The sequence below is a fragment of the Myotis daubentonii genome, chromosome 2 (assembly GCF_963259705.1).
Source record: "Myotis daubentonii chromosome 2, mMyoDau2.1, whole genome shotgun sequence".
In the NCBI taxonomy this organism is placed as follows: domain Eukaryota; kingdom Metazoa; phylum Chordata; class Mammalia; order Chiroptera; family Vespertilionidae; genus Myotis; species Myotis daubentonii.
The window spans coordinates 130602194-130615668 of NC_081841.1; the positions used below are offsets into that span (position 1 = coordinate 130602194).

Genomic DNA, 13475 nt, shown 5'->3' on the forward strand with positions numbered 1-13475 from the left:
GCTGCGCCAACTAGCGGTGGGGTATCTGAAGCTGGCTCGTAACCCGAATTTTAGCTCGCAACTCAAAGCAAAAAGTAGGCCGAGAGACGGCTCGTATCTTGAAAAACTCGTTAGTCGGGACACTCGTAAGTCAAGGCCCCACTGTATATAAAAACTCTTACCAGTGCATTAAGGCAAAATATATATATATATATATATATATATATATATATATATAATATATATGACATAAAAACTGGAAAGAGAGAAGTAGAATGATCATTATTCACAGCCCAAATAATGGTGCATCTAATAAACCTTAACAAGCTATAGTAAATTACAAGATCTAAATAGTAAGTCTATCAAGGTCTCAGTATACAAGGACTATACACAAAAAATATTTGAATTTTTATATTCTAAGAACAAAAAGTTAGAAATTAAATAAAAACCAACTAGTCTTAAATCTAGTCTTAAATCTTAGAAAAGAATAAAATTGGAAGATGTCGAATACTGAATCTCAAGACTTATTCTAGAGTAATAGTGACAGGGTAGAATTGGCAGAAGGATTAAAAAATAAATCATTGGAGTAGTATAGAGTGCCTAGCAGTATAGAGTACATATTTAAGGTCAATTAATTTTTGACCAAGGCATCAAATCAATTCAGTGTGGGAAGGAACCCTTCTTGTTCTGTTACAATTTAATAATTTAATAAAGAAAAATGTACCTCAAACCTCCCTCACTTTATATATATATATATATATATATATATATATATATATATATATATATATATATATATATATATATAATTAATTTAATATGTATTACAGACCTAACATAAATTGTAGAACTATAAAGCTTCTTCAAAGCAAATATAGGAGAATAGCTTCATGTCTTTGGGGTAAGCATTTATTTCTTAGATAGGACACAAAAAAGCACTAACAGTAAAAGAAAAAAAGATAAACTTCAATGTTATGGCCAATTGTGCCCCCCCTGAAATTTACATATTTACATGTAACCAAGTACATAGGGTTATTCAGCCTAAGGCTAGGGATAAGGAAGGATAGTGGAAGAAGAAAGAAATATTCACAGATCATTATTTGGAGGCAGGGCCTTTACAGAGGTGATTAAATTGAGATGAGGCAGTTAAGGTGGGTTTTAGTCCAGTCATACTAGTGTCTTGATAGAAAGAGAAAATTTGGATACATGAACAGATACATGCAGAGAGGGAGAAAACCATGCAAGGATACAGTAAGCGGTGGCCACCTGCCAGCCAAGGAGAAAGGCTGCAGAGAAACCAAACCTGCTGACATCTTGATCCTGGACTTCCAGCCTCTAGAACTGTGAGAAAGTAAATTTCTGTTGTTCAAGCCACTCAGTTTGTGGTATTTGGTTATGGCAGCCCTAGCGAACCAATATGTTCTTAGAATTTTTACATTTCTGTATATTAAAGAAATTAAATATACAAAATCACAAAATGGAACAAATATTTATAATGTATATATTACATATCTAAATATATATAGAACGCCTATATCTACACTAATAAAAGAGAAAAATGGTAATTGGCGTACGACGATACCCTTTTCATTGGCTAATCAGGGTTATATGCAAATTAACTGCCAACTAAGATTGGCAGTTAACTGCCAACAAGATGGCAGTTAACTGCCAACAAGATGGCAGTTAACTGCCAACAAGATGGCAGTTAATTTGCATATGTAGGCACAATGCAGGGAGGCAAAAGGGAAAGCAGGAAGAAGCCCCCTGCCACTGACAGTGATCGGAAACCCAGGGGGGAGCTAAGAACTGGGGGGCAGGGCAAAGGCGGCCCTGGGGCTGCCTTTGCCCTACCCCCCAGCCATGATCGGAGAATCAGGAGCCTTTGCCACCCTGGCCAGTGATAGCAGGAAGTAGGGGTGGAGCCAGCGATGGGAGCTGGGCATGGTCGAAGCTGGCAGTCCCAGGAGCTAGGGGTCCCTTGCCTGGGCCTAAAGCGAAGCCCACGATCGCGGGGCCGCTGCAGCTGTGGGTCCCCGCTGCCCGGGCCGAATGCCTCAGCCAGAGGCATCCTGCAGGGGCAGGGGCGGAGCCTGCGTGATCGTGGCGCCCCCTGCTGCCACTGCAGGTCCCCGCTGCCCGGGCCAGACGCCTAGGCCAGAGGCATCAGGCCTGGGCTGGGGGCCGATCCTGCGATTGGAGGGTGATGGGGGTCAACGCTTGAGGGTTCCCAGTATGTGAGAGGGGGCAGGCTGGGCTGAGGGACACTCCCCCCCGCCCCCACACCCAGTGCACGAATTTCGTGCACCGGGCCCCTAGTATAAATAATAAAAGATAAACAACTAAATTTTTTTAAATGAACAAAAATCTTGAAAAGACTTTTCACAAAAGATATATGAATGGACAATACATACATGAAAATGTGTTTAGCATCATTAGCCATCAGGGAAATGCAAATTAAAACCACAGTGAGATATCATTTCATACCCACTATAAGACCAAATGGTGGTGAGACTGAGAACAACTGGAATTGTCACATTGCTCGTAGGAATGTAGAATGGCTTCAACTTTAGAGACTTGTTGGGCAAAGTTTCTTTCACTTTTCTTTTTTTTCCCTTTGGAATCATTAAATATACATCTACTTTGTAACCCAGAAATTCCACTTCTGGGTCTTTACCTGAGAAAAATGAAAATGTATGTCCATAAAAGGATCAGTACAAGAATGTCCTTAACAGCTTCAAACTGGAAATAACTTAATGTTTATGTTTGGGAATAGGAGACTGAATAAATAAATTGTGATATATACTTACATTAGAATAGTATTGAGCAAAAAAGGAATGAGCAACCGGTACATACAACAGCATGGTGGATCTCAAAGACATTATATTGCATAAATGAAGTCTGATTCAAAACAGGATATCCTACATAATAAAAGCCTATATGCTAAGTGTCCGGTCGACTGGTTGGCCATTCAACCAATCAAAGCGCAATATGCTAATGATACGCTAAGGCTGCTCAACAGCTCACTATGACATGCACTGACCACCAAGGGGCAGACGCTCCAACCAGTAGGTTAGGTTGCTGCTGGGGTCCGGCCAATCAAGACTGAGCGAGATGAGCCAGACATGCCCTGGAGCCTTCCTGCAGTCCCTCCCTGCTGGCCAACCTCCCACATCACTCCCTGGCCATAATTGTGCACCAGTGAAGTCCCTTGGCCTGGCCTGTGCCCTCTCTCAATCTGGGACCCGTTGGGGGATGTTGGACAGCCGGTTTCGGCCCAATCCCACAGACTAGGCTGAGGGACCCCACTGGTGCATGAATTCATGCACCAGGCCTCTTGTACTATATAATACCATTTACGTGAAGTTCTAGAACAGGCAAATTAATCTATGGTCAAAGAAATAAGAAGGTGATTGCCTCTGCTGAGAGGATAGAACTGAACTGGAAGGAGCCCAACATATTTTATGAGATCTATATTAGCTAATCTATAATTTATTTTGGATGGTGGCTATAGGATAAACACATTTGTTGAAACACTTAAGATCTTTTATTTTATGTAAATTATTCCACAGTTTAAAAATAAGAGCAAGAATATTTGATGGTCTCTTTTCAGTGAGGTTCTCTCTTTACAGATCAGAGTAGGGATTCATACTGGACCGGTCTTAGCAGGTGTCGTGGGGGACAAGATGCCACGGTACTGCTTGTTTGGTGACACTGTGAACACAGCTTCTAGGATGGAAAGTCATGGGCTTCCCGACAAAGTGCACCTCAGCCCCACAGCCTACAGGTAACCACTCACTCACCCATGCTCTCCTTTGTCCCTTCCCCTTCCAGAACCTACAGAGGGCCTAGCAGCCAGGAGATTGGGTAGTGGAGGAAACCTGTGTTTTTTCTTCCACTCCACACTAGCTTACAGAAGACATTGTGTCAGACAATAGATATTGTTGAGCCTCTGCTATAAGATAGTTTTGCTCTCAAGGAGCATAAAATCTAGATGTATATTTAATATTACCCAAAAAAATAGCCCAGAGGCCAAATTCAGTCTGCCACTTTATGTTTATTTTCGTAAATAAAGTATTACTAGAACACAGCCATGCTCTTATTTACACACTGTTTATGGCTGTTTTCAAGTTACAACAGTAGAGTTGAGAAGTTGTGAAAGACTGGATGGCCCACAAAGCCAAAAATATTTACTATCTGTTTATTTGTTTGTTTGTTTAAAATACCTTTTTATTGACTTCAGAGAGAGGAAGGGAGAGGGAGAGTTAGACATATCAATGATGAGAAAGAATCATCTATCAGCTGCCTCCTTCATGCCCCTTACTGCAGATGGAGCCAGCAACCAGGGCATGTGCCTTGATGGGAATTGAACGGTGACCGGAATTGAACGTTGATTCATGGGTTGACTCTCAACCACTGAGACATATGGGCTGGGCTGCTATCTGTTCTTTTACAAAAAAAGTTTGCTGACCCTCAGTCTAGTGCAACGGTTCTCAACCTGTGGGTAGCGACCCCTTTGGGGGTTGAACGACCCTTTCACAGGGGTTGCCTAAGACCATCGGAAAACACATATATAATTACATATTGTTTTTGTGATTAATCACTATGCTTTAATTATGTTCAATTTGTAACAATGAAAATACATCCTGCATATCAGATATTTACATTATGATTCATAACAGTAACAAAATTACAGTTATGAAGTAGCAACAAAAATAATTTTATGGTTGGGGGTCACCACAACATGAGGAACTGTATTAAAGGGTTGCGGCATTAGGAAGGTTGAGAACCACTGGTCTAGTGGAAGAAGAAAGAAATATTCACAGATCATTATTTTAAAAGTGTGATAAATGATAAAGTTATACATAAAATGATACTTATGGTTTTTTGAGAACTTACAAGAGGTCACATTCTGTCCCAAGTTTTTTTTTACATATGTTAGTTCATTTATTGTTACAACAATTCTATGAAAATATACTATTATTATTATTATATACAGATGGAAAAAATCAGGCTCTAAAAGGTTAGGAACTAGTTGCCTTAGATCACAGGTAGGCTGCCGGGGTCCAACCCCAGCGGGTCCAGGGGTCCCCAAAGGCGTGGACGGAGTCGGCGAAGAAGGAAGGACACGGAGACAGTGTTCAGTTGATCAGCAGCCTAGCCAGGATCTCCAGCCAGGATCTCCAGCCAAGTTCTGGTCTGGATCTCCAGAGAGGTTCTGTTTAGGATCTCCAGCCAGGTTCTGTAGCCATGTTCCCTCGCTAGGTTCTCCAGCCAGGTTCTGTCTGAGATCTCTAGCCAGGTTTGGTTACCAGGTTCTAGTCAGGTTCTCTTGCCATATTTCTGTAGTCAGGTTCAGTCCAGGATCTTTTGCCATGTTCTCTCCAGCAAAGTTCTTCTGTCTGTAGGTTCTGTGTAGGTTCTGTCTGTAGGTTCTCTCTTGGTTCTGTGTTCTAAGTTCTGTCTCTTGCTGTCTTGTTACATCTGTATTTATACCAGTTGATTCAATCCTATCAATCTCTATTACAAAGGTTAGGGCGTTTCTTATCTCCATTCCAGGGAGTAAAGATTATGTAGCTTAAGCATGATTGTTCGTAGTTAAAGTGATTGATTACCCGCCTGGCACTTAGTTAAGAGGTTTTATTCCCTCCCTAACTTCAGGGGAAAATCCCTACCTGGGGATTCAACCTTTCTCGGAGAGGTGACCTTGGTTAAAACACAGTGCCAAGAAGGTGAGCAAACATATTAAGAACCGTATGCCATACATGCCATGTCCCTTGAAACAGCAAGGATGGACCGGCTCCCGGCAAATTCCCCCTTTTTTATTTTTTAAAAGCAAGCATTAAAAAGAAAAACCTGAAATGCTCTCTTATATCCATTTTAAGAGTAGGATTGGCGCTTTCCGCTATTACCTGAGTCCTGATCTATCACCCCAGGGAGAGCTTGCCAATCCTGCACTTTCCCAGGGTGGAAATGCTGCAGTGGGGTTAAGGATAAGGCTCCTTGGGCCTACCTCCTCCCATGCCTTTACATTTACCTTTCCTTCCTCAGAAAAGCATGGACATACTTCTTGTATAAAACATTCTGTCTGACTGGGAGTAACCTTAATTTCTCTGCTAGCAAGCATATGTGTTAAAAGATCAATACAGAGTCTTTTTTCTTTAGACTCAGTATGGCACATCTTCTTAATCTAAAGATCAATACAGAGTCTTTTTTCTTTAGACTCAGTATGGCACATCTTCTTAATCTAAAGATCAATACAGAGTCTTCTTTCTTTGGATTCAGTATGGCACATCTTCTCAATCTAAGTTCTGTACTATCCACCTTCTTACCCTACTTATCCTCTATAGGGGGGTCTGCAGTACCCTGGTGGAGTCCTATCCGTCCCGAGTGTGGGGTTCTCAATGGGGGGGCTTACCTAGGGGAATCCTGTTCCAGGGGTTCCCATAGGTGTGGACGGAGTTGGCGAAGTCTATCCACCCTCTTCCTATGGTGGAGTCCTATCCGTCCCGAGTGGGGGGCGCTTACCTAGGGGTCCCTGTTCGGGCGCCAGATGCTGGGGTCCAGCCCCAGCGGGTCCAGGGGTTCCCAAAGGTGTGGACGGAGTCGGTGAAAACTATCCACCCTCTTCCTACGGTGGAGTCCTATCCGTCCCGAGAGTGGGGCTTACCTAGGGGAATGGGGGGTTTACCTAAGAGTCCCTGTTCAGGCGCCAGATGCCGGGGTCCAACCCCAGCAGGTCCAGGGGTTCCCAAAGGCGTAGACGGAGTCGGCGAAGAAGGAAGGACACGGAGACAGTGTTCAGTTGATCAGCAGCCTAGCCAGGATCTCCAGTCAGGATCTCCAGCCAAGTTCTGGTCTGGATCTCCAGAGAGGTTCTGGTCTGGATCTCCAGCGAAGTTCTGGTTAGGATCTCCAGCCAGGTTCTGTGTCCATGTTCTCTTGCTAGGTTCTCCAGGTTCTCCAGCGAAGTTCTGCCAGTTTCTGTCCAGGATCTTTTGCCATGCTCTCTCCAGCAAAGTTCTTCTGTCTCTAGAGAACGTTCTGTGTAGTTCTGTGCCTAGGTTCTGTCTCCTAAGTTCTGTGTTCTAAGTTCTGTGTCTTTCTGTCTTGTTACAACTGTATTTATACCAGTTGATTCAATCCTATCAATCTCTATTACAAAGGTTAGGGCGTTTCTTATCTCCATTCCAGGGAGTAAAGATTATGTAGCTTAAGCATGATTGTTCATAGTTAAAGTGATTGATTACCTGCCTGGCACTTAGTTAAGAGGTTTTATTCCCTCCCTAACTTCAGGGGAAAATCCCTACCTGGGGATTCAACCTTTCTCGGAGAGGTGACCTTGGTTAAAACACAGCGCCAAGAAGGTGAGCAAACATATTAAGAACAGTAGGCCATATATGCCAGGTCCCTTGAAACAGCAAGCATGGACTGGCTCCCGGCAGTAGGCTAGGAAGGAGAAGATCCTTGATACAACCCAGGGGATCAGGCCTGGAGGGATTACAGTGTGTGTGATGGGGCAAGGATGCCCAACCCAATACAGAAATTCTTTGTGGAGGAGGATATTACTGAGTGGAATCTTGAGCAAGGAGTTCCAGAGTAGGATTTAGCTCAAATTGGGGTATTGGGAGTGAAAAACAAGCAGGATAAACACTGAGGTAGAATCAGTACAGAGACTTATAAACAATTAGCTTACTGAGGGGCTAGGGCTCACACAGTAGGCGAGGAAGAGCCCCCAAGGAGGGTGAGAGCACAGTGGCAAGGCCAGGGTCCTGTGTGAGCTCTCCACTCAAAACCAAGTAACACAGATATGAGCATCAAAAAACGGAAAAGAGAAGAGCCATTAGGAGTTTGATTTGAATCAGACATTGGCAGTGGGAATTTAGGGGAAGGTTAAATCAGCTAAACTTGGTAATTACTAAAAATGGGGAACGAGAAAGAGGGAGATGCCTCAAATGTCTCCCAGGTCTCCACCTTGGGGGACTAGGGCCTGAACCTCACCATCTGAAATAGGACAGGTAAGAGGGAGTCCCAGTCATCACGGCAGATGGCGAGTTCAGGTTTGGGAGTGTTGAATTCAAAGGAATTGTGGAACATCTAGGTAAAGGTGCAATGAAATGGATGAATAAAATCTGAAGTGGAGTTGTTGGTTGGGGGTCCAGACTTGGAGTAAGCAACACACAGGTAGTAATTAAGCCAGGAAAGTTGGTAAGATCACCAGGGGAAGGATGCAGTGTGAAAAGAACAGCGGCAGGTGGAGAAAGAGGAGGCCGGTATGAGGTGGAAGAAACAGAAAAGAACCAGGCATGGAGGTTCAGGGAGAGAAGTGCCCTTGTGGATATTTTTATGGGGGAGAAATTGAACAAACATGACAAATATAGTAACAGGACTGAAAAATATTCAGCAGAGGTTTTGGGGGACATTTTCAGAAGTTGTCGTAGACTTGTGGGGATAGACACTGGATTATGGGTTGAAGGATAAAAAGAAGAGAGCATTTTGGAGGGATTAAAGCAGGATAGAATCAAGTGAGCAATTCTTTTGTTTCTATTTAGGATGAAAGAGATCTTAACATGCTTACAGGCTGAGGGGAGGATGCAGATGGAGAGGGAGCTGAAGCTGAGGGGAGAGTTGGCTGATGGGGCCTGGGCCTGAGGAGGTGGTAAGGAAGCATGGATGGGGTGCTCTTGAACAAGACACCTCATCCTCTGAGATTGGGGAAAAGGGTGGATGTGGTCAATGAGATGAGCAGTTGCTGGGTCTCACCTATAATGATTAAAATTTCATAGATTAATGAGATCACAAGTTAGGAGGCACAGTCAGCTGGTTGAGAGTGAGGATAGAAGGTGCCAAATGAGGGAAATTGAGGAGTGTGGTCTGAAACCTCCATGAAACTGGTCCAGGACAAGGGAAGGTTGATGAGTGCTGAGACCTGGCTGAGGCAACTGACCATGAATTGGAAACATTTCTAGTTTGCACTGTTCTGTGGTTCTCCTCCAACATCTCTCAACGGCCAGTTAATAAATAAACATTTTATAGTTTTTCCATAACTCCGTCTCTTTTCATGGTCCCCTTTTTATCCTCTTCCTGGGTTCCTTGGCAGTCAGAAATCAAGGAGTAGCTTGGGTAGTTAGGATGAGCATGATGACACTTTGGGGGTATATCGGGGACTTGGAGAAGGTGGAGAGAAGAGGGCTGATCTCCTAGGAGCCGCTTGTTTCAGAACCATGCAGAGATGGTGCACACACAGGCACTGGGATGTGGCTGTAGAGGTGTGAGGGCTGCGGGTCTGAGCCGGGTGCTAGAGGGAGGAGAGGTGGTGATCAGGTCACAGCGTTTTGGTGGGACCCCTGTGCTCTCCCTCTCCCTTCCGCACCCTGTTCAGATGTATGAGCTCATGTCTCTCTCCTCCCGCCTCCTGCCTCTTTGCCACCTTTAGCAGGCACGCCTCTGCTGGGCCTGAACCTCAGACATCTCCTCTCTCATTATCCGTCCCATTGCAGGCAACTCTCCTGTTACAGACCTGTGATCTTTGATATCTGGTGCATTTATTTTCCCTCTGTGCAGAGCCCTGGAAAATCAAGGGTTTGAAATAATTAAGAGAGGTGAAATCCAAGTGAAAGGAAAAGGGAAAATGACCACATACTTTCTGATCCAGAACTTGAATGCCTCAGAGGATGAGATCATGGGGAGACCTCAAACTCTGCTTGATCACAAAGGTAAGCCAAGAGAGGCCTCATTATGGGTGTGAATATTTTTCCCACTGACCATGTCAGACATGTTTAGCATGGTCCTTCGGTTTGCAGGGTCAGCGTGGGTATCATCCCTCACCACAACCAAGCTGTTACCTTCCATTCAGTAACAGCTCCAGAGAATCAATGCAGCCAATTTGCCCTGAACGCTCTTCCCTTGCATCCTGGATGTTATGCCATTCCTTGAGCCAAGCTGGTGGGCAGTCTAAGGGTCTCTCACACATTTGTTTTCCAGGTTCTTCCCTGTCCTAGAAATGAGCTTTTTCCATGAGCCTCTCCTGCGGCTGGGAGGGTTCCAGAGTCCCTCTGCTCCTCAGCCTCGGGGGCTCGGGAACAGGCTTTCCTCACACACTGGAACCTTTCACCTTCCTCATTTTCTGCTGGCTTCCAAAACTAGGAACAAGGACAAAATCCGTGACTCACCCAGCTCCAGGAATGACAAAAGAATGGGTTTGGGTTTAAACCACCGAGGGCTAAGCTGGACCGGAGATCACTGTTTGGCTCATTGTGCTCAGAAAAAGCAGCACATGCAATTCAACAAGGGGGTCTCCTTCAGCTGCAAGGTGGATCCCATCCACCCCAGGTGGTCAGGGCCCCTTAACAAGGATCCAGGTTAATGCTGGGACACACTGACAGGAAGGGAAACCCAGTAGCAGGAGGCAGACCATCATGAACCGCAAACCAAACTGGAGAACAACGTGGATTTATTTGGACAGAAACTAATCATTAGCTGCTCCAGGGTCCTGCAAAGAACAATTTCTAAATCCAGCGGTTTCTCATTTACATAATTAATATATGCAGGATTTGTCTTTGGGACATGAAATATGGCTATTATTCTTATAACTGGGGTAATACCAACAAGCAGATGGCTATTTGAAGGAATTTTAAAATTGTTTTCACAGAGCTTTTATTCTAATACCAGCTCACTTTAGTGGCCCTGTGAGCTGCTATTGGTTTGGCTACATTTTACTGATGGAGTCACTGAGATAAATCTCAACTAAAAACTAGAAATAGCTGGCTAATGGAAGTCAGGAGCCGCCCTGACTGCTATGCGAGCTTTTGGTCTCCGGATTTCTAGGCTCTAGGGGCCTTGCCCACCAACCTCATCTTCTTCCTCCCCCATATCCTCCCCACAATACAAAGGGTTGCTAGAGGGGAATAAACAACCATTTTGTCTATTTTTTCTTGGTTATCAGAAGCAGACACAGTGAAGGGGGTGGGGTGTTTTGCCCCCTCCTCGTGGGAGAGAAGAAGACAGAGCTGAAGGCTTTAGCACCAGGACCAGAAAGAACCTTGCTCAGAAGGCGAGCCTCGCTCAAACCTGACACTACTTTCTCCCATTCCCACTGCAGGAGTTCCTAAACTTTCCAGTTTGAAGAACGGGATTCTAGGTCTGGGTCAGTGGAATCTCACCTGCTTTCAGTTCTGAGCTGGAAAAACCAAGGGGGAGGGGGGGAGGTTGTACAGAGAGGGAGAGGTAGCCTCTCTCAGACTCAAACAGTGTCTCTGTGCAAACTGGGAAGTAGGTAGCCCCCAGGCATGGCTTATAATAGAGAGTCACCCCTTCCTCTGGGCTGACACCAGCGCGGCCCCCCAGCCTGATCCCCTTGGCCAGGTACTAGTACCTCCAAAGAGAAATGGCACAACCTAGTGTGTGGAACCCAGAGTGGAAGTCTCAGCCTTTCTTTTTGTGCTTCTGTGCATTTCCCTCGCCCTTTCCTCATCAGCCTAGGATTTCTGCGGCAGCCTCAGCCTCCAGGCTCTGGGGCAGGGGTGCCTGCCTCTCCGTGCCTGCCCTCCTGTCCCCACTGGAGTGCAGCCTGGGAGGTTCCGGCAGGAGCTAGAAGGGCAGGAGACCATGGCTGACACTGCTTCCTAAATGTCTCAGAGGCTCCGGAATGTGACCCCACTAACCAGCAGGGGCGGAGTTTCTCAAAGCCAGTGACAGAGGAGGGGATGCAGAAGCACTAAGATGAATGCAATGCGCTTCCCAAGGGCTGCTCTCTCTCAGATTGGCTCCCACGGCACACACACTGGCTTTTCAGGCGATTCAGGGAGGCCTGGGAGGGACACCAAGATGGGCTTGAGGAGATTTGAACACGCACCCCGTGCTGAGAGCGGTAGGCCTGCAGGAGGTGGCAGGCGCCTCAGCAGCGCCTTCCCCCTCTCAACCCGCCTTGCCCCTGACAGGACCATACCCAGGAGGCAACAGGAACAAGAAAGGATGGCGTCCAGGAGAGCTCTTCCCCAAGCCTTTTTCCTTTCCCCCTTTTGCTCTCCAAAGCAGGGACTTGCTCCTCCTTCTTCCAGGTGGTGAATGCATTAAACACACTAATGTCCTGTGGCCTCCCCAGCAGTGATGCCGCCCAGTGGGCGCTCCTGTCTGTCCAGTCCTTCGCGATGGGTGCCTGAGCGAATCCCAGGGTCTGCTCATGTCAGAGGCACCGCTCGGGAAGGCTGCTCGCACGTGTGTTCTCACTTTTCCTTCTCCTCATGCTTTCTGGCAGGAGCTAGTGCTCAAGAAAGTCAAGACAGCGAAACTGTGGCAGTCACAGGGGTCATGAGGTACGCAGACAGCCGGCAGCCGCTCCCGCCCAGAGACACAGGCCACGGTGAGTGCTGAGAGCAGCCGCAAAGCCCCAGCGCTGTGCTGCGCGTGGAGAGGGCTGCGGGCTCAGAGTGCGGCTTCTGGGAGACAGAAAGAGCCAGAAGGGCACAGCTCGGGAGGATTTTGGGGTCCTGGGCCGGAAGCCTTGGACTAGCTGCTTACTGCATTTTGAATAAGTTTTTTAATGCTTTCCCACCCACTCACCTCCCCACCCCAACTGTCCCAGGGAGGCCCCTCTGAGTATCTCTAATGCTCAGAAAAACTAATAGTCTCCACGACCCCACTAAATGAAGTTACTGTGCACACTGCCCGCAGTGAGGGCCTCCTAATGAGAAGTGTGGGCGACCTCTCGCCTTGCCACCCTATGGTGCTTCATAGAGGACCCAGATCCCTGGCACTGCCACAGAGAGTTGGCCCCGTGATCCCCCTCCCCACTTTGTCCTTGAAAGTGGGAGGGCGGGGAGGTTTCTCCCAATTCAAGCTGTTCTCAGCTGCCCTGGTGAGCCACTCGGCTCCCTCGGGAGCCGCTCGGGCACAGCTGGGTTTTGAGGGTGGGTCACAGGAAATGATGAAGGGCCAGGGAGGGCCTGCAGAATGAGTCCCTGTAGCAGCAGCACCCCCACACCTCTCCCTTCTGGGTTGTGCAGCCCCTGCCACCCTCTCTCTTTTGGGAAACCCCACCTTAAACGACCCAAATGGAGTGAAGCTTTGAGACAAGGCAGCAGGGTATGTCCGTGACAGAGTACAGCGTCCCAGGGATTTTTCAAAAACCATCCGTGGTCACTGAGAAAGTGTCATAAGACAATAGATAATTCATGTGAAGAGTTAGAACAGTTTAATGATTCATATACTGAAGAGTTAGCTATTGTTACTTTTATTAGACAATGTCTCTTAGATTGAGTGTCACTTGAGCCCTTGGCATTGGGCATTGCCCAGATGCCTGAAGATTTCTCTCTAGTTTGATCCCAGTGCCTGAGGTTGAGGGAATGATCAGCACCCTTCTGTTCAGTTCTGGTGAGAGGAGACCAAGCACAGCTTTCCTCCTCCCGATCTGGAGTCAGGTGGATCCTTGGATTCTGCGAAGCTCGAAGTGGACTTTGTGCCCTTACCCAGAGGCACTTCCTACAGCTGCATGCTTCTGA

General features: G+C 46.5%; 1 protein-coding gene across 1 annotated transcript in view; it reads left to right on the top strand.

Moving 5' to 3' along the window:
• The window catches only part of LOC132226690 (guanylate cyclase soluble subunit beta-2-like), a 50825-nt gene extending 38688 nt beyond the window's left edge, over window positions 1-12137 (top strand). Inside the window, exons 11-13 of the mRNA XM_059681202.1 lie at window positions 3609-3763; window positions 9541-9692; window positions 12013-12137. Of these exons, the coding sequence (XP_059537185.1) occupies window positions 3609-3763; window positions 9541-9692; window positions 12013-12137 (432 nt within the window). The remainder of the gene's footprint in view (window positions 1-3608; window positions 3764-9540; window positions 9693-12012) is intronic.
• The last annotated feature ends 1338 nt before the right edge of the window (window positions 12138-13475 follow it).